General features: G+C 48.1%; 1 protein-coding gene across 2 annotated transcripts; it reads left to right on the forward strand.

Moving 5' to 3' along the window:
* The first annotated feature begins 3,053 nt into the window (after window positions 1-3,053).
* On the forward strand, window positions 3,054-19,973 carry LOC135830059 (sulfhydryl oxidase 1-like). 2 transcript variants are annotated; one of them, XM_065342442.1, is made up of 17 exons: window positions 3,054-3,587; window positions 5,655-5,755; window positions 7,705-7,789; window positions 8,626-8,725; window positions 9,134-9,218; window positions 10,317-10,376; window positions 11,070-11,140; window positions 12,084-12,230; window positions 12,572-12,701; window positions 13,765-13,884; window positions 14,771-14,921; window positions 15,336-15,380; window positions 15,598-15,710; window positions 16,198-16,299; window positions 16,518-16,682; window positions 17,346-17,561; window positions 18,539-19,973. In XM_065342442.1, the coding sequence occupies exons 1-16, from the start codon at window positions 3,344-3,346 to the stop codon at window positions 17,382-17,384; spliced, it is 1,758 nt and encodes a 585-aa protein (XP_065198514.1). In that variant the 5' UTR covers window positions 3,054-3,343; the 3' UTR covers window positions 17,385-17,561; window positions 18,539-19,973. The 2 variants fall into 2 exon arrangements, with proteins under 2 accessions (XP_065198514.1, XP_065198515.1); XM_065342443.1 differs by having other exon boundaries at window positions 17,346-17,538.
* The last annotated feature ends 960 nt before the right edge of the window (window positions 19,974-20,933 follow it).

Below are 20,933 nucleotides of genomic sequence, written 5' to 3' on the forward strand. Positions count from 1 at the left end.
ATTGTAGAGTTCGTAGAGAGAAACCCTAGCGTGTCTCAGTCTGCCGTAGGAAAAAAGTTTGGTGTGCCTCAGTCGAGCGTTTCAACCATCATCAAGCAAAAAGATGCGATCAAGGAGCGAATGTTGTCTGGTCAGAAAACAGTGAAGAAAAATCGGCCAACACAAAAAAAAACACAATTGTTTTGTGATCATCACTCTTGATCATTATATGCGATATTTTCCTGTACATTTGATATGGTTTGCTTCCTGAAGTCCATCACAATAAGCGATATATCGGTATAGCCGATAATAGTGTATAAAGTGATATTTTAGCTGTATTTTTTCTGATTTGATTTTGATTTTGACGTGTTCTATCACTATAACCGGTATATCATTATATCCGGTCACTTTATAAACGATACTTACTGTAACTGCAATTTTCACAGCAGACATTTTCACAAATAATTGCTGCTGCCGGTTGAACCGGTTTGCGTAATCACATTCTGCTCGTCTTTTATTCCTGCATTTGATTTTCATTTTTTTGTCTCTTTGCCGTTCGTAATACATGTATCTTCAACTGTAGCACCTTCTATTTTCATTTTTCAAGGCACCACAATTTCCAAAGCAGCCATTTACGTGTAATGATTTTTATACTTTTCTAAAGCACTGGCACATGGTATCTTTGAAATGCAAATCTCGCTCTATAGTCTATAGCCGTGTCAAATCCTGGGATTTTTGAATTTTTTCCAATACTGAATCATGACCATGCTTCTGCCTGGGATAAATTGTGTGTTAAGTATAATATCAGTAGATTCTCTTCAGAAGCTTTTACGAGTGCCAGCATTATCCGCGCTTGACTTTAAATATAGAGGTGTTTAGAGAGGACACGTCAGTTTTTTGACAAATCCTGTACCCGGGTAATTATAATAAATTATTTATACTGTTGGATTGGAGTGCCGGTTCTGCATTATCCAGAGTGCACTAGAAAAATTGGCAGAATTCGGTACTTTTTCTGGTAAGTTTCATGCATGTTTGGTATGTGGATAAAGAAATGGAGCAGAATTCGAGGAATTGACCGCCATAAGGTTTGTATGGTTCTGCCAATTTCACTGCTTTTCGAGCAGAATCTGCCACCTTTTCGAGCATTATCTGCCAATGCCTACGCCTGCGGATAATGCTAGCATTTATATGTCAGATATCGAGCATGATTAGCACTCCCAGTTTTGGAGACTATTGCGCTAGCATAATCCGGCAAGTTTTGCCGAAAACTACTACATAATTATGTACTAACTGGTTAAAGGGGAAGTCCGGTGAAAAATTTAAATTTCACAGTCCGTAGAGTTCGGGGCGCTGAGTCAAATGGTCTTTGTCCGAGGAGGCTGCGGCTTATGCCAGTATAAGTTATGGTTCGTCAGATACGCCCAATCGAACATGTGCGAATTTGAGCGCGCATCACCCAGATCCAGGTGATGACGTCACAGCGTGCAGCCAGGTAGCCACACCATCTAGTTGTGTACAAAATGGCCATATTCGGAGCGCGTTCGATTGGGGAACCGTTTATCGCAGCTTCTTCGGACCAAGACCATTCGATTCAGTGTTACAAACACTACGTACCCTGTGATTTTCAGCTCGCTAAACCTCGAGGTTATACCGTATTTTAGCCGTTTCCGAGTTGGACTTTTCCGTTAGCCCGTCTACATGGTCTAGATCTATGCGCTCTGCGCTGCGTGCATGCAGTGCGTGCAGTGTGTTATCTAGCTGTAGTGCAGTCAACAAACTCATGTCACAACTGACACAAGACTCAGAAAACTAGTCAACACACGGACTTGTCATGTACTACACTCGTATCAGCCGTATTGTACAGTCATGTAGTCAGAGAACGCGCGTTTCTCCTTGCCGGTGCCGGTGCTTGTGCTTTGAGAAAGAAAATTTTAGTTTTCCGCACCCGTGGCGCCTCATTATTTTATGCTACAGCGATGAGTGCACAACCGTGACAAGTGACAAAACAGCGAACAGCTCTCGGACCTAGAACTTTCAGATTCCATAGCGTTGCGAGCGAAGAGTCGCGCCCGTGGTTCAAAGAGCCTGCACTGTTCTCCAATTGAGTAGTCCGAAATATTCCAAGTTCGCACCAAAACATCACCATGTGGCAGGCTACTGGAGTCTAAGCGAATCTAATCGGTATGGAACAACATTTAGAGCACTCGCATCACTCTTCTCCATTTTGGCGACCCTGCTCTCCAGCGATCTGATAATTACATCAGCCTCGTCTGCAATAGCTGCTGCTTCTTCATCAGTCGGAAACTCAGTAGCGCTCACTCTTGACCGGCCCGCGCGGCCATTCCTTCAGCTGACTACCGAGGTTCTCAGCCCCAGACCGAACTCATGAAGGTCAGCCATGGCTGCATCCTCACTCTCACAAGGAGTTACATGTCTTCGGGGTCGCTTGCACCACCTAATATCAGTCGCCAAATCATTTGAAATAGCACTGACACTATTGCTTTCACGCACTCCTTTTGACCTAGCTGCACGCTATGACGTTGCAGAGGGTGTGGCGCGGCCGCATGACGTCATGGCGCAGCCCCCGAAACTCAGTTTTTCAAACGGAAATATCTCGAGAACGCTTTGTCGGAGACACGTGGGACCAACACCATTCGACTCAGCGGCCGAAACTCTACCGACCCTGAAATTTAAATTTTTCACCGGACTTCCCCTTTAATACCGCGTTCAAAGTATTTTGACGCCCTGGCCTGGTGGTATATTTGCGAAAGCTAGCATATCGGTATTAACTATTATTTATTGCAAAATAATGGGATTTTCGTGAGAATTCACAATGCTGTCGATCGCTATAGCAACACAATCATGCATGATGCATGTGCGCTCTGCATGCACTGACATGATGTGATGATGATGATCAGGGAGTCGTCAAATACTTATTTGACGACTCCCTGATGATGATCGATTGATCGATATGCCAGCTTCATTTTTATTGAATCATAATCGATTCTTGATTCTGACTTCGTTCTCAAAAACAAAAACATACTTCGTCGGAGTCGAGTCAGTACTACTACTAGTAGGTAGTTGTCTTCAGTAAACTGGATACTAATCTTCTGTGTGCGTTCGTGTTTTATCTTTGTCCAAAAAGGCTTGAGGAAGCATTACAAGCTGCAGTGCATGTCTAGCCGGAGGCACAAGGGTTCCCGGATTACTCCAGTTCAAACTCGTAAATCTACAGCGCGTACCAGAAGATTTGAACAATGATTGTTTTGCTAGTTTGTCGACGTGCGTTTCCTCAGGCGGTTCTCGTGGAATCGTGAGCATGCAGCACACATCTGCCAGTTGAGAGAGTTATAAAATTAATATAATGGAGCCAAGGAATATAGTCGTACTCTCCCTGGTGCCGCTCCTGCTGTCGGCGGTGGCGCGCGTGGCATGCGAAAGTTTGTACGCAGCCAATGGCGATGTGTTGGAGCTGCGTGGCGAGGCTGAGTTCTCCAGTGCGCTGTATAGGAGCAGCTCGGTGTGGCTGGTGGAGTTCTACGCAAGCACGTGCGGACACTGTCGTCAGTATGCTCCCATATACTCAGCACACGCCACTGACGTCAAAGGTGCGTTTGGAGCTCTAGTGATATAATTTTGTGCAAGTGTAGTCAGTGTCCCAGAAAATCCCGACACGGCACTCGGGGTGAACTCCGCGTTCAATAAGAAATGTGGTCCGAAAAGCAGTGCTAGGCCGCGTGTTGCAGTCACCATCAATCATAGAATCTGTCAGGATTTTTTTGCACCCACGTTACGATTAGGCCACGCCAAGTTAATTCCATGTTCCGCGTCGGACATTTTCCGGAAAAGGCACGCGGGGCGGTGACGCGAAACATAGAAATAACTTGGCGTGGCCTTACGTCTGAGAGTTTGGTCAGCGTGATGGCCGCTGGCGCACATCGAGATGCGGGCCCCCGGGCATGATTCTCTCCGTATCAGCCATCTCCCGGTGGTAGATGACAGCCGCATGCTCGGCGCACAAGCATGGCGAGTGTAACCGGCCATTGTGACAACATGTATAACGAGCCGCCGCTTGCGCAATTCTGGTACCGCAGCCACGTTTCAACGAGTGTCACCGGCATGTGGACTCCCTTATAAGGCCTGCCTCGCCGGCAGCTTTTGCCGCCAGGCACTGGCAAGCGTGCATTTCCGTTGTTCATTAGACTTGTTTGCAATCGGTTCGGCCGGTAGCTCTGAGCTCCGAGAGAGACACGGTCGAAACAACTACATGTAGCTGTCCGGTGATTGAGTACGGTCAGCTTTGCGTATAACGACACTCGGCGGGGGCATCAGAAAAGTGTCCTTATTCGCGAAGTGTCCTTATACCCGAAGTCTCATTATATGTATTACAGTTAGATGGGACTTTGCTCCGGGCATGGAAATTCTGTCGTTATTCGCGAATTGTCGTTATATCCGCAGTCGTTATTAGCGAAGTCGACTGTACGAGCGTACGTGTACACGTGAGGCACACAACGGAAAGCAGGACATTGAGCACTCTACACTGTAGCAGGTTAAGGCGCACCGCACCGCACCGCCTCTGTGATCGTTCATGTATACAGTAAAACTGCCCAGATCTGGGCAGGTTGCCACTGAGCACTGCTCGTCTGGGCAGGTTGCCACTGAGCACTGCTCGTCTGGGCAGGTTGCCACTGAGCACTGCTCGTCTGGGCAGGTTGCCACTGAGCACTGCTCGTCTGGGCAGGTTGCCACTGAGCACTGCTCGTCTGGGCAGGTTGCCACTGAGCACTGCTCGTCTGGGCAGGTTGCCACTGAGCACTGCTCGTCTGGGCAGGTTGCCACTGAGCACTGCTCGTCTGGGCAGGTTGCCACTGAGCACTGCTCGTCTGGGCAGGTTGCCACTGAGCACTGCTCGTAACCAGGAATTGCCCGCAACTAAGAACTTACATACTTTAACACTAGGGGTGAAAGTTGGCACTGAGATCCCGAGTTCGAGTACTCTGATTTTCTCCGATTGAATATTCGAGTATTCTTCATCTCCTAAAAATTGCACACCAAGGGCCTTAAAATCACATGATACAACCCTGATTGAACCGAGTAGAAGTCATTTTTCTCGGGGATATTAGTTGGTGGGTCTTTTGGGCTCTCTCTACTCGTGAACAAATGTTCACCACACACTCTGCACATCAATATCTGCCGAATGCTGCTCTGAAACTGCTGATTTCTGTGGTAAATGCCCGTACCATCTATGAACGAGTACGATTATTTTTGAAAAAACCGAGCGAGTACTCGAGTATTCGGTATAATTGTTTCACCCCTATTTAATACTGAGCGCAAGTAAACATATTTTTATGCCAACCAATAGTTTTTTGATAGACAAGAAAAAGGGCCAAAGAACTACGCTATAACGTCCACTAACACCGCAAGTTACTAAACCATCAGCTCATGCAATAACTTTGCACCGCACTTTTCTATAAACTGATCCTTGGTTCTCCATCCGAGTCCATTCTTGCACACCTGATAAGGCGTCAATAGTTTTTTTGGGGCCTTTTTCGTTGAAATGCCGATTCTTGTGACTCTAGATCTGTCAGAAAGGTACCCGGTAGACGTTCGGATCCGGGAAGTGTTACTGTATTGACATCGGTGTGCTTGCGCGTGTCTTTGTCCCCGATGCTCAGCCTGGACACCTGTGGCTAAAGTGGCGTCGGTGAATTGTGCTGACGACAGCAACCTAGGCCTCTGCTCCGCTCATAAGATCTCCTCCGTGCCGGATATCAGGGTAAGGTGGACCACCGTGAACGCAGTGCTTACGGAATTTGCTATCCGGCTTGAAACTCCGTACGGTTAAGAAGAGAAGAAGAAGGGGGGAAAAGAGATGGGTGCTTACAGTCTTGCACATGACGCTCGAAGAGGGTTGACGTGAAGAAATCCTGGTTATTCTGTCGCTCCGTGTCTAGACTGACATGCGCGCCTCGTTGTGCTTTTTCTGAACTCGTATGCGGGCTTGCACAGTCCGTCTTCGTGTACTTGCACTCTTGCTTCTAATCACAATGGTTATGCGTATGGGCAGGGCATCGACGTACACGAGGCTTCACGGGGTCAGCGATGCACTGTTCAACACCCCACGTGACATAGATAAGCAATGCACTGTTCAACACCCCACACAACCATAGATCAGCAATGCACTGTTCAACACCCCACACAACCATAGATCAGCAATGCACTGTTCAACACCCACACAACCATAGATCAGCAATACACTGGTCAACACCCCAGACAACCATAGATCAGCAATGCACTGTTCAACACCGCACACAACCATAGATCAGCAATGCACTGTTCAACACCCCACACAACCATAGATCAGCAATGCACTGTTCAACACCCACACAACCATAGATCAGCAATGCACTGTTCAACACCCTACACAACAATAGATCTACAATACACTGGTCAACACCCCAGACAACCATAGATCAGCAATGCACTGTTCAACACCCCACACAACCATAGATCAGCAATGCACTGTTCAACACCCTGCACATCCATAGATCAGCAATGCACTGTTCAACACCCTACACAACCATAGATCAGCAATGTACTGTTCAACACCCACACAACCATAGATCAGCAATGCACTGTTCAACACCCCACACAACCATAGATCAGCAATGCACTGTTCAACACCCTACACAACCATAGATCAGCAATGTACTGTTCAACACCCCACACAACCATAGATCAGCAATGCACTGGTCAACACCCCAGACAACCATAGATCAGCAATACACTGTTCAACACCCCACACAACCATACTGTCCCCACAGAATAACGCGGACGAGTTCCTAAAATTATGCGCATAATTATGCGGGCGAAAACAGGCCATTATGCGGCAAATATGCGGGATTATGCGGCAAATATGCGGGTTAATGCGGTCATTAGACACCCTTAGCAAAAAAACGTTATGTTGTAACGGTATTATCGTAAGGGGGAAAATACCGTGATTTGGGTTCGACCTTTAGCAATATGCACGTTATTTTTAGTACACTGCTGCCACGAGAATAGCTTTGATTTCGCGCGGTACAACCATTTTTGTCACCATATACGCGATACAAGGTGAAATACGTACGGACTATGCAATATTTGGCCAAAACACGCACCGTTGGTCACAACGATAAATCAGCCCCCATAACGTTTATACGCTGCAGCTTCAACGCTATTTGGGTGATCAAGGTACGAGTACCGTAAAAAAAAATAGCGTTACCGTTGTTTGCTAAGGGTGTCTGGTGTCTAGTATGCACGAGTTATCTGTCACTGGTACAACTTTAGCGTGCAGTCGCATGCAAGAATACAACTTTGTCGTACAAACTCATGAACCCATACGACTTTGTAGTACATTTTCAACAGCATGCACTATTTTCTCGTACATTCTCATGAATAACGCGGGATTTATGCGAAATCTCACGAAAACGCGGATGATAACCTATAACGCGGAAAATTCCGCGTCCACGGAATCGCGGTATCCTGTGGGGACAGACCATAGATCAGCAATGCACTGTTCAACACCCTACAAAACCATGTCCAGGTGGTTGTGTGGGGTGTTTGTGGCACAAACATTTCTCATTGTGCTGTGTGCGTCTGTCTGTCTGTCTGTGTGTGTGGTTGTGTGTGTGTTTGTGTAAATGCGTGTATTTTATGTCGATGACATGCCTGGTGCGGTGTATGTAGTTGTTCCCTATCCACCAGGGCAACACGACATCGGATGGTCGGCTCTTCACCGGTATCCCCCTTCATGGCGATGGCTCAAAGTCAGGTACTGTACAGTGGCTTGTATTCGCGACGTACTAATATTCACTATTTTTGCGAGCAGAGTAACGCGAATATTTACCAGCGGGAAATCACACTCCAACAGTGTGTGTATGTACTGTCGTGGACATGGACATCCAGTCGGATGAGCGGGGCCGGCGCCCTCAGCGCGTACAGAGCGTATTGTCGTTGCACGCAGTGTCACGTTGATCCGATGCGACCAGCGCGCTGCAGGGCGTATGTACCGCTTACCCACGGCTGCATGGCCAGCGTCCTGGGCCGCTAGACGTGCGACCGGATTTCCATGTCCACGACAGTAGGTGGCCCCAGTGCTTCACGAACAGTTGCCATCGTCAACTCGCTGGTTCCAAGAAATCACGAAAATTTAGGGACGCAAATATTGGGCGGTATACAGTGGGTGCTGTGCACCATGCTGGTTCTGAAGCTGTAAAACCTCACTCAGACACTGAGAAAAGGAAATCGAAATGATTGTGTTCTCACTGTCGACCTGTCCAATTTGGGTCTCATTCGTCAGTTGTATGCCTGATGTGTGCACTGCTCTGTGAATGCTGTTTTAATCTACGGGTTCCAGTGCTTTCATGTCATGCGTTGTGGCTCGGTGCATATACATGGTTACTGATTCCGGCTGACTTCTTTCTCTCTCTCTCTCTCTCTCTCTCTCTCTCTCTCTCTCTCTCTCTCTCTCTCTCTCTCTCTCTCTCTCTCTCTCTCTCTCTCTCTCTCTCTCTCTCTCTCTCTCTCTCTCTCTCTCTCTCTCTCTGCATGCGTGCGTGCGTGTGTGAGCCTCACTCACTCACTTGCCTGTTTGCGTTGGTGTTTTAGAATCGGCCGATAAGTCGTCTTACCTACGTCAGCGAATGATTGATGTAATCAAAGATCAGGCTGTGAAACCATCCACATGGCCCAGTTTGCAGTTCGATGGGTGAGCGACCATTTCAAATTTCTTCCTCTGACTCCTAGGTTTACTGTTATGTGTGTTCTTGTCTTTTGGCCGCTGCACCCGCTCTGTTTCAACGTGTCCTGTCCCTTTGTTCCGTTTTGCGCTTCAAAGTGTTAGTGTATGGTGGACGTTGGGAACATCCCGCCCATTTGGATAGCTATTACTCAAAGTAGCTTCCCGTCATTAGTTAGAGTGAAAGTCTGGAAGAATATGGCTGTCGCCACCACGACTCGAGCCCGGACCCTTGCTTTTGGCCCACGATGCTCTACCGCTTAGCTACGGTAGCTCGAGTCATATTTTTTTCAAGCATTCACTCATGAATATATTCCATTTCTCTCCCGCTCTCCTTTTTTTCTCTTCTTTGCTACATTGCTCTCATTCACCTCACAGGAAACATCCAGCTGAGCTCACGTTCGACAAGGCGTCCAAGTTTGGCATCGTCTTCCAAGAGAGCAAGTCCTACTTGGGTGCTGAGGTATGTGTGTGTGTGCATTGTGCGACCGTCGGGTTTGGCCCGATTCGTTTTGCTTCACCCTACCTCTAGAGGTATAGTACTGCCAGGCGCCGAAGAACTACGAGGCTAGGATTTCATCAAGCACAGCATACCAATGTATCCACGGTGACTTAACTGTGCATAGACTGTAATACATGAAAATAAAAACGGTCTAGGCTAGCAGGCTGACCCCCCCCCCCCCCCCAATTCTTCTGCGACCGAGAGTGCAGTACTGTATACTGACCCTGATTATCTGGCTCCGTTGGCAAACGCTCACAGGCCATCCCTGGACTGTAGCTGATTGGTTGCAACCGCTTTGACTATACAGCAAAACCTGTGTTTGCCGGACCCTGGGCCAAGCGGAGTCCTGTAGTGACCGGACGAATTCCCATGCACCGACGTGCTGTGGCTCGAGCGTGCATCGCTAGCTCAAGCGGAATCCTGTCGTATCGGGACAGTTTTCGCTGCACCGACTGCATCCTGTTACAGTGTTAGGGCCGGTTTTTACTTTACTTAGTACCTGTAACCCTGGTGTTGTCTGTCCACTGTGCTGTTCGGGGGATGCTTCCGCTGAAGCTGATGCTGCTGCTGATGATATATTAATACTCCCATGCCACCCGCATAACACTATACTGCTCGCTTACACTGCCTTCGCGCTGAAACGCTAGCATTGCATACCTGCCATGGGACAACACCCATAGTGAATAAGACCACACAACCCCGACTATAGCCCCAGTCTCCTGATGATTGCTTTTCAGCATGAAACTCGTGAGTAGAGACATTTAATAACTTTTTTTGTTCCACCGGATTTTCGTGTGATATAATTATTATATTTTATCATCATTATTATGTTATATGTTACCTTTATTTTACGTCACCATAGGTACAGGCATTGCTGCCTTCTTGCTGTGGATCATAAGTGGTGCCACAGCTCCTAGGCTATGATGATGATGATGATGCTACCGTTGCTATTGTTGTTGCTTCTGCTTGTCAGCGGTTGTGATGTTTTTTCTTTATGAAGTGCAATGTCAATTTTCTGCTGTTTTCATTGTTATGTTTGTGTTTCTTTGGTTTCTGCAGTTGTCACTGGATTTGCTCGTTTGTCCGTCGGTCAAGGTTCACATCGTCACTGATGATGAGGTGGGTGCTTTCTTGTCCAATGTTCACATTCTGAATGCTACACAGGTACAGGGAAACCTGTCTAAGTCGACCGCTCAGGGGGGGGGGGGGGGGGACTTATGAATGTGGTGCCTGTGCAGAGGTGGTCTTCGTATCCAGGGTCACTTGGCTGGAAATAGCATTCCTCTGGTCCTGGTTGTAGTGGTCCGAGAGAGAGAGAGAGAGAGAGAGAGATCTGTGTGTGCATGTGTGTAAGTATGTGTGTGGGTGGGGGTGTGTGGGGGGGGGGGGGGGGAGGGGGGTGCGTGTCCTCGCCCATTTACTGAGGTGAGGTGAGCACATAAGTGGGATCATTTCAAGTCCACCCTAGTTTGGGGATTTCAGGGTGTGTCAGCCGTTGGGCGGTTCAATAGCCAATTGAGTCATCTTTCTAAGATGCCTTTTGAGTCTCTCTCCCCTCTCCCGGGGAGACCCACGTGACCAGTTTTGGCAGTGAGCAAGTACAAGTGTGTGTGCGTGTTTGTGTGTGTATGTATGTGTGTGCGTGCGTGGACGCGCGTGTGTGCACGCGTGTATGTGTGTGCGTGCGTGGCCGCGCGTGTGTGCACGCGTGTGTGTATGTGTGCACGCACACACGTGTTTGTGCAAACACACTGGTATACAAGTAAACAATGTCTATGCGCACCTTGTTGTTTGCGTCGCTGTCTTGCACAGACAATCGGACGACACAACGTACGCACTCTACCCTCCCTACTTGCCTGGAATGGCGAACAGAAGAACTTGCTGTAAGTAGCCCCATGCAATGGTGGCCTGTCTCCTTAGCTAGGCTGTGTGTGTCCCATGCAATGGTGGCCTCTCTCTCTCTGTAGCTCAGCTTCTGACGATGAAACTCCGTTTCGGGCACGACGAACACCTCGCGAACTCCAGACAGCAGCGTACGTCAGTGTCGCTCCGCGAGCTGCTGAATAAACACCGAGGCTGGTTGGCCATTCACAACGTTATTGCCTCCAGACCACGAGTTCAGAAGCCCGCGCTGCTGACGACAGTTTGAAGAAAAGGTTATAGCTACAGAAGGTTGTGCCAACTGTCGGGGAAACTGCTTCCTTCGCAGAGCGTGGGCCTTGTGTTGTCAGTCCCCGGGTTTCATTATCAGGTGTCTGGCAGTTTCGTTGCCGTGACAAGTTCGAATGTCATAGTCAAATCAAATTGGACCTCCTGGTTCGGATATACAATCGACTCCACTTGTAACAAATTCGACTATAGCGAATTTCGTGAGAAAGCGAACCGCTGTCCATGTCCTTGCCTGAACCCATACACTGTTTACCCTGAACTGTTTTCGTTTATGACAAGCCGTGTCTTGCTGGAGAGCATGCAATCAAGACTTGGTGCGTCCTTGCACTCACTCGCAGCATGCCTGGTTTGACAAGTTGCATGTGCTGAAGAAATATGGTGTGTGATTGCACTTCTGTTAAAAAAAAAAGGAACGTCGGCTGTAAAGAACCAATTCTGTGTGTATGTACAGTGCGGTGGTGCGCTGACATCGCAAAGACCCAACACGGGATAGTAAAGCTACGAAATAGAGACCGCTAGGATGTGAACGCACCACCGCTCGGGGGTCGGGTTTCAGTTGCCAATTCTGTCTGTGTGTGTGTGTGTGTGTCTGTGTGTGTGTGTGTGTGTGTGTGTCTGTGTGTGTGTGTGTGTGTGTACATGTATGTGTAACTGCAGGTCGGATTGCAGCAGAGACGGTGCGCGCGACCTGCTGCTGTCGCTGTGTGGACGCGTTCACCACGCGGCGGAGTACGGCACCGTGGGTGCCGATGAACCAGCAGCCGCAGCAGCAGTGGTGGCTCAGTCTGTACAGTCCAAGGCAGCGTGAGTATTCGCATACAGTAGAACTCCCCTTGCCCGGGCAGGTCTGGAGCGAGCACTGCACGCACCTAGGAATAGCCCGCAACTCAACACATACCGGAGGAATAAACAAATCAATCATTCTATCCTGCTTCACTGTCCTGTTTGTTTACAGTACGTTGCACGTGGCGCTGCGCTTATATATGACCACTAACTGATGATGCTGATGATGATGCTACTGGCTCTGCTGATGCTGTTCTTGTTCTTGTTGTTCACGTTGTGTTTATGCTGTTCTTATTGTTCATGCTGTTGCCATCATCATCATCTTCTTCATCATCACCATCATCATCATTGCCGTCATGCAGGCCAGGTATCTACATGACGGACATTGTCAGCGCTCTGGCGTCCATCATCCACCACGAGGTGCCTCTTCACTCCGTCATTCATGGCTCGTCGCTCGAAGCTCTCTCGCAGTTTCTTCAAACTGTACATTATGTGAGTGCAGTCGGTACCTCCAGTAACAGTCCCGGAGAAATATTTGAGCTGTGTGAGCTTTTCCGAATCCAATTGTAATATGCCGAATTTATATACAAATAGAGCTTTTTCAAGGTTGTACCAACGGTCACTTTTTCGGGTCCCGTGTGAGACATTTTTGAATCGCTGGTGAACAGGCGAAGCCCAGTTCACGTTCACTTTGTATGGGAATGGATGCGTGGAGGTGCCTCTTGATGTCCGACACTTGTGTTGAGTCAGAGCAGTTGCCAGCAAGCCCTTCCATGGCTCGGGCGAAAAAGAAACAAGCTTCAGAATCACTCCAAGCACTGGTGGGGACGAACCTGTCACATTTCGTGTAACTTTCAGTGCATTTTGACATGCGACCTGTTCACCACAATCTCGGGGTGATCGCCGGGACGGTGGCGGGAAAGGCGTCCTTGAAAAAGCTCTATAGGCTAAAAAAGCATTATTCTAATTCAGCAGGAGATAGGTTTGGACCAGTGAATCTTTACTTGAATCTGTGCTGAGCCCGGCTGAAGAAGTAATTCTTTTTCAGATTCGACTTTAAATATGGCGAATTTGGTTTGAAATCCTTTTTCTAACTCAGCATGAAAATGGGTTTGGACCAGTATATCTTTAGTTGAATCTATGCTGAGCCCGGCCGAAAAAGTAATTTTTGTGAAACGAATGAAATTTGTATCACCAGTCTTTTGTTGAGTGTAAGGAGGTTTTGAATCGCGTAATAATCTGTGCATTCCCTTGTCTCATGGATGCAGTGAATGGGATTTTCGGCCTTTGACCAGTTTTTGTGGTGGGTCTTATCTACTCCCCTCCCACCGCTTTACGAACTGCATCTGCGCCTTGATCCTTGAAGGGTGGTGGCGTTCCTACGGATGCGGAAAACTCTACCTCTAGCCGAATCTCACGCAAACTGTGACTTTTTGTTGCTGGTCTCTCTATGTTATGTGTGTGTGTGTGTGTGCGTGCGTGGGTGTGTGCGTGTGTGTGCGCGCGTGTGTGTGTTCGTGTGTGCGTGTGTGTCACAATGCATTGTTATGCACAGTGTCTGCCACTGCCAACGGAGGTGCGACAGTTTGTCGTCAACCTGCTACGTCAGCTGAAGTTGCAGAAGCACTCGCGGACGCTGTCCTCCGTGACCTGGGCGCGCATGAAGGCCATGCAGGTTTGTACGCACCGTGTCTAACGTTAGCACAATAGCAGGGGCGTTGGACACGCTACGGTCACTACGGCATTGACCGTACCACTTCTTGACCCTTTCCCCCCTAAAATTAATAGAACGCACTGATCCGAGCTCGAAATTTCCGAATTTTGAACCAGAGCCCCCCCCCCCCCCCCCCCAGCACTTCAGTTGGTTGACCGTACCACACTAAAATACCCTCTATCGCCCTTGTAGACTACTGAATCAGCGTGATCTCTTCCAGTTCAATGGGTTTTGCTGGAGGAGTGTTGTGACCATGCTGAAGAGGTAGAGGAGGGGTGTTGCAACTAAATGGAGGGGCTACTGAAGGCTTGCAGTCTGGCTTTACTTTATATCGTGAACGAAATGAAAACACTTCGCAACTGGCCAGAATGGACTCGGATGGAGAGCCAAGGATGAATTTGTAGAAAAGAAAAAGGACCAGTGTTATCACATCAGCTGATTGTTTAGTAACTGGTGATGTTAGTAGACATTATAGCGTAACTTGTAGTTCCTTGGTCCTTTTTCTTTTCTAGAAACTGGCCAGAATGATACATTATGTCCAGCAGCAGTATTTGGTTGATTTTTCAGGTCGTGTCTGCTAGTCTGTCAGGTACTGGTAATCCGCTGAACACATGGTCAACACAGATCTGCTTCTGTGTTCATGTGTGTGTTTGTGGCTGGATGGCTGGCTGGCTGAATGGATGGCTGTCTGGATGGCCGGATGGCTGGCTGGATAGGTGGATAGGTGGCACAACAGTCGTTAGCCAAACCACACAATTAATTTAAAAAGTGTTTGCTTTGTGTCTCTTTGTCTGTCTGTTGTCTGTCTCTCTGTCTCTTTGTCTGTTTACGTTGGTAATTGGTGTAGAGCCCATCTGCTAGTCTTCCTCACAAGATACGTTGGGTGGGGTGTGCGGGCAGTGTCCCTGGCAAGCGTGGTTTTCCTTGTGGTCTGTGGACCCTGTTTCACACGATGACATCGCATTGTTCTTTGCTTGCCGATGGTGAACTGCTACAAGGTATAGCCTGTGGTTTGGGCTCTCTCTCTCTCTCCCTCTCTCTCTCTCTCTCTCTCTCTCTCTCTCTCTCTCTCTCTCTCTCTCTCTCTCTCTCTCTCTCTCGCTCTCTCGCAATCTATCTCTCTATCTATCTCTCTATATCTCTATCCCTCTCTATGTACACTATTTATCTACAAAGCTAGCTTATCGTCTCCTGGCGAGAGTACTCAATATGCGAATTCCAGCTTACAAGTTGCAACGGTGTATCTACCTCTCTTTCTGTTTCTTTGTCTACCTTTTACCTATCTGTCCGTCAGTGGTGGGTTGGGGCTCCGGCTGAACTGCTTTGTGAGAGAGGCTTTACCCACAGCTTTCGCTACACGAAGAGGTCTTACATTTCGTTCTTGAATCTGCTGTCTTGTTTGCTGTGTGTAGGTATCAGTACGGACAATCATGTCCTGATGCGGCGTCGTGTTGCAGGTACGTGTGCACTTAGTGACTTGTTACTGAATAGACACTGGCTTTTCGTCAGCATAGGTCTCTGCCACAGCGTGTCCCCGACGATTAGAATGGACTAAGAACCATTACGTCTACCTATCCCCGCGCGCGCGCGTGTGTGTGTCCGTGTGTGTATGTGTGTGTATGTCTGTCTCTCTGTCCATGTGTATCTGTGTGTGTGTCTGTCTGTCTGCATCAGGAGTGGACGGCCGCTTTGCTGTTCTTGCCATCCGTGACTACATTGAGCATTTCTTCAGCTGTGGCGACTGCCGGGCGCATTTCCTGGAGATGTCGCAGAACATTAAACACGAGGTGAGCTTGTGTAGTAGAGCTGTGCCACCGCGGTGTGTCCTGCACGGTGTCACAGCACAGTATCACAGAATGTCTTTTCATGCATTGTGGTCGTCGCTAACTTTCTCTCTCTCTCTCTCTCTCTCTCTCTCTCTCTCTCACTCACTCCTTTCTTCCCGGTTGCCGTGCTTGTGACATTTTTTTCCCTGCTACCGTGCTCATATTAGTTATCTAACTTATATTCTTTTCTGTTCTGTTTGTCCGCTTATTTTTATGTATTTTTCTTTTCTCTTATTATCAGTGGGACCATTGTCATTAGGTTTAGGCCTGTTTTGGAACTCCACTCTAAATAAAGCCAAACAACAAGATTGTTGTTTTGATGGGACTGCTGCTGCTATTGCTGGTGCTGGTGTTGCTGTTGCTGATGCTGGTGCTGCTTGTGGTGTTATATGGCGGTGGTTGTGGACGTAGTTGTCATGTGTACTTCCATGTGAACATTCGTGCATAGGTGCGAAGCAATCACGAGGCTGTCATGTGGCTCTGGAGTGCACACAACAAAGTAAATCAGCGTCTTGCTAAGGATACGACCGTCGACCCAGCGTATCCCAAGGTATTGCTCTTGCGGCGGTGTGTGTGGTGTGGTATGGTGTGTGTGTGGTGTGTGTGTGTGTGTGTGTGTGTGTGTGTGTGTGTGTGTGTGTGTGTGTGTGTGTGTGTGTGTGTTGTGTGTTGAACTTGATATGCATGTACTGTGGGCTATCAGCTCATGCATAAATATGTCACGTTTGTGTATGTGTGCGTGCGGTGGCATATTTCTTTTCCGACCAGGCCCAGTTCCCGTCGGAAGGTCTTTGCAGTGAGTGTCGCAAGTCATCACTTTTCCGCGACGCTGCGTCCCATGATGCTGCTGTGCTCTGGGAAGAGTCGTCTGTTCTGACTTTCTTATTCCACTTCTACGGGCCCACCGGTGTTCACTGGTCTGATAATGGCCAGGTTAGAATGCGTGTATGCTCCTATGTGTGTTTGGGTCTGGTATCAGAAGGGGGGGGGGGGGGGGCTGCACATGACTGTGTGTGTTTCGGGGGGGGGGGGGGGGACAGGGGGGTTGGGGCACATACGATTGTGTGCTGGCATGTACTGTAAGTCAACACATGTGCGGCAACAATCGCCAAGGGTGGAAATTAGAGGGGGGGGGGGCGATGGTACTGCAATGATTGAACAAACAAGAAAATCTTACCGAGAGTGATACGTCGCATACGGACTTATAGGTGTCGAGAATCACACACACTGAGTGCGTTCGATTATGCACTTGAATCGATTCATGGATCCATTCGCATGCATTCAAGTTGTTCGATTTTCGTGTCATGAGCCCTGGAATCGATTCGGATCCATTCGCCCTATTCAGATGTGGTGATGTGAGTAGCGCGAATCGATTCGCGGCCATAATCTAACGCGCTCACTGGCATGATGTGCTTGATGTGTTTGATGATTTGCCTACATTTTCCTGCTTGCCCTCTGCCTTTCGCATGTGTGTACTACCTGCACGTGTGTTTTGTGTGTGTTCTCTCTCTCTCTCTCTCTCTCTCTCTCTCTCTCTCTCTCTCTCACACTCACTCTCTCACTCTCACTCACTCTCTCACTCTCCCGCTGTTACAGAGCTGGGCCGAACCGAAGGCAACCTCACCAGTCAGCTGACCACAGCGCCGTCTTCCACCATCCGGACACCGTACCCAATTTTGTCTACTACGTCCTGTTCTGCATGGCTACCTGGCTGCTGGTGATGGCCTACGTGCGACGTCACCAGCTGCCATGGAGACGACCAATGGCATTCAAGTCCAAGCAACACATGGTCTGAGATTGTGTGACGCCTAGGTGCTGCTGCAATACCTTTGTTTAGAGTTTTCACGGTGGTTCCGGACCGGGGGGGGGGGGGGGGGGGGGTATTAAGTGTACTAATAATGGACCAGCCAATATTCAGCAGGATTTACTTTTGGATTGTGTGTGGAGGGGGGGGGGGGGGAGTAATGGAGCACATGCTGCATTACTTTACCACTTCACCTTGGGAGAGGGGGGGGGGGGGGGGTAATGGACCAACATTCAGCATGATTTTACTTTTGGAGTGTTTGACGAAGGGAAAGCAGTGCAGATTTGTTTCTAGTTTGACGCACATCTTCAATCTTAGACCAGTGTATTGTGGATTTGAGGTGAAACCTTACTGTTGTAAGCACTCATGGATTCTTGCATAGTATGTCTTCATCAAACCATCTACGTTCAAGTACTAGTTCAAGCAGTATAATTATATCACTTGGTAAAAGTGAATCTTGCACGGGTGATCTGGGATGATATTGTTGTGATGTTAGGAGATGTGTGTGTGCGGGGTTGGGGTGAGGGTGAGTCTTTAGATTGTTAGAATATGTAAACTGTGCATGTGGAGTAGCCCCGATTCTAGCAGTACATGGCCAGCAATCTCTCTCTCTCTCTCTCTCTCTCTCTCTCTCTCTCTCTCTCTCTCTCTCTCTCTCTCTCTCTCTCTCTCTCTCTCTCTCTCTCTCTTTCTCTGTCTGTCTGTCTCTCTTTCTTTGTTTTTCTCTCTCTCTCTCTCTCTCTCTCTCTCTCTCTCTCTCTCTCTCTCTCTCTCTCTCTCTCTCTCTCTCTCTCTCTCTCTCTCTCTCTCTCTCTCTCTCTCTCTCTCTCTCTCTCTCTCTCTCTCTCTCTCTCTCTCTCTCTCTCTCTCTCTCTCTCTCTCTCTCTCTCTCTCTCTCTCTCTCTCTATCCATCTTATTTCCATTGTGTTTTGGTGTGTGTGTACACGTGTGCATGTGTGTGTATGCTTCCCGTTCCTGTTGCAGCGAGCGTGAGAGCTGCAGTGGATGTCATCCCTAGGGGGTACTCGTGGCACTGCGGTACACTGCTATAGTGTCGCCTGCTCGGCACTCAACTGTGCACAAATCAAGGAGGACAAAACGTGCATATCTTGATGGACAGGACACACATTGGCATCTATTTGTGGACAGAACCGCATGTACATCTCTTCGTGGACAAGCCACACATGACATGTATCTCTTGGTGAACAGTACGTATGTACATCTCTTTGTGGACAGTACACGCATGGGCATCTCTTGGTGAACAGTACACATGTACATCTCTTGGTGGACAAGACCCGCCTGTGCATCTCTTTCACGACTCTTCGTGGACAGTAGACACATATGTGCATCTCTTGGTGGCGTGTGGGCAGATGCCAGTAGCCATGCGTTCGCTTTGCCAGGCATATTCTGCCAGCATGGTGAGTAGCTGAGTTTGAAGGTGCTGGGTTGATGTCGCCGATACGGCTATGCCGAGACCTGCGGTCAGTGTTTGAATCGAGGACTTTATTTTCTGATATTTCTATTTAACATCGGGCGGCAATTGTTTCTGAACGACTCTGCCGTGGCAGCTCGTCCATGCATGCCACCAGAGGATAGTTAACAAGATGGACAGCTGCCGCCACCACCGCCGTGGACCACATTGCTCTACTGCAAAGCTTTATTTGTGAAAACCGCAAATTGTAATACAGAACTCCCGAAAACCAAGCGGTACGTTGCTCTGCTTACCTTGCTGCTGTGTCCCCGCCTGCGACTGCGCGGCGAGGCCGTGTGCTGGCCGGTGGTCCGCCTTCCTGCGTGTGCGGCTCCTCTTCAGTGCTGGAGGATCAAATCGGTGGTGGTACTTGCACATGCTCTTCGCCGTTCACTCAGATTGTGTGTAGGCTATTGTGAGCTACCCCTTTCCATTCCCTCGATTGATGAATAATATTTTTTTACTATCTTTCTTATCCCGACGTGCGCAGATTTTATCCTATTCGGCTGTTTCTCTTTATTAAATTATACGCTATCGGGTTGGACGCTTCACGCGCGTACCTCCCACGCTTCAATGTGTGGCAGTTAGACCGAAATTCCATTGATTCAAATTCTAGACTTGCTACGACTTGTAGCTTGTGTATAGGCAGAGACAGAGATCTTAGTCCGACAATGAGCCCCGGCATGCTCCCGTCTTCATCCTAACAGACTTTTAAAAAATACTTCGAAGTACTGTAATTTTATTTTCGGTGTACTTTTATTTTCGGCACTTTCGGTGCGTCTGTTTCATACCTACAATTTCAATACACCGAACAATCACTAACACACTTAATCCAATAGGGAACTGCTTTTCTGTACCGAAAATTTCTGTTCACCTAACCTGGCCTTTTGCCCTCATACCGAAAATATTGAGAACCTAAAATTTCTGAAATTAGAGTAACCAGCAGTAGCATTGTTCCTTGCATGCACTACAGTGTGTTTATGCAGTGCTGCTCACTGAAATCCAATCGCGGTACTCAAGTTTGCGCCTTGCGCCATTTCGCAGACCCGTGCCCGCAGGTCCTAGGGCTGCGCAATGTGCGCATCGCCCGCCACGTACTTCAGGGTTGCGACTGGATTTCATTGAACAGCACTGTACTGCATGTAGCCACGTATGATTAATTTATAATGCAGTGGCAGTACCAGGCGTGGGCCATCCCCTGGATTATCAAAATGGGTGCCTTATCATTTTTCTGTTGCTTTTACACTTCTTCGTGCTTTGTGCTTTGTAATAAAAGTCTCAGACGAGTAAAAAAAAAAAAAAAAAAAAATACATGTAGCCAAGAGTGCGTAACCCCCGTTCTTACGTTTCGTGTTCTTACCGCACGCAAAAAAACCTTTTGACCTTGCTAGTTATACACACTGTACGCATGCTACGTTTTTACTCATTTCAGCTGCCCATACCCTCCTTCGGGAGCCTGCCTTTTTATTGTACCCTCTCTCTTCACCCGAGGGCTAGAGAGCTTTACATGTAAGCAGTTGACTGGTTGTTTGTTCCTCGGTCATGCACGATGCTTTTCTGTGGTAGTTACTTTGGCATCATACTTACTCAGTTGATTGCGTGGGATATGGGAGAATCCTACCATAAAAAGTAATCAAAAAGTTATTGTAAAGCGACAAACTTTCACGGCGTGCAAATTTAGCGTTTTCATAAATCGGGCTGGTTCACGATGAGAAACGTTTGCGATTTTATCTCTTCAGTCGGATCTTGTACTGTCTACAATCAATGTACGGAGGGGGTTGCGGCGATTTATATTCGCGAATGTGTGATGGTCGCGAAAATAGCGAAATTTAATCTCTAGCGAAAATTTCTCACTTTACAGTATGTACTCTTGGTAGTTGATACCGTATAAGTACACATTTTCGTTTA

The sequence above is a fragment of the Sycon ciliatum genome, chromosome 13 (assembly GCF_964019385.1).
Source record: "Sycon ciliatum chromosome 13, ocSycCili1.1, whole genome shotgun sequence".
Classification (NCBI taxonomy): Eukaryota; Metazoa; Porifera; class Calcarea; order Leucosolenida; family Sycettidae; genus Sycon; species Sycon ciliatum.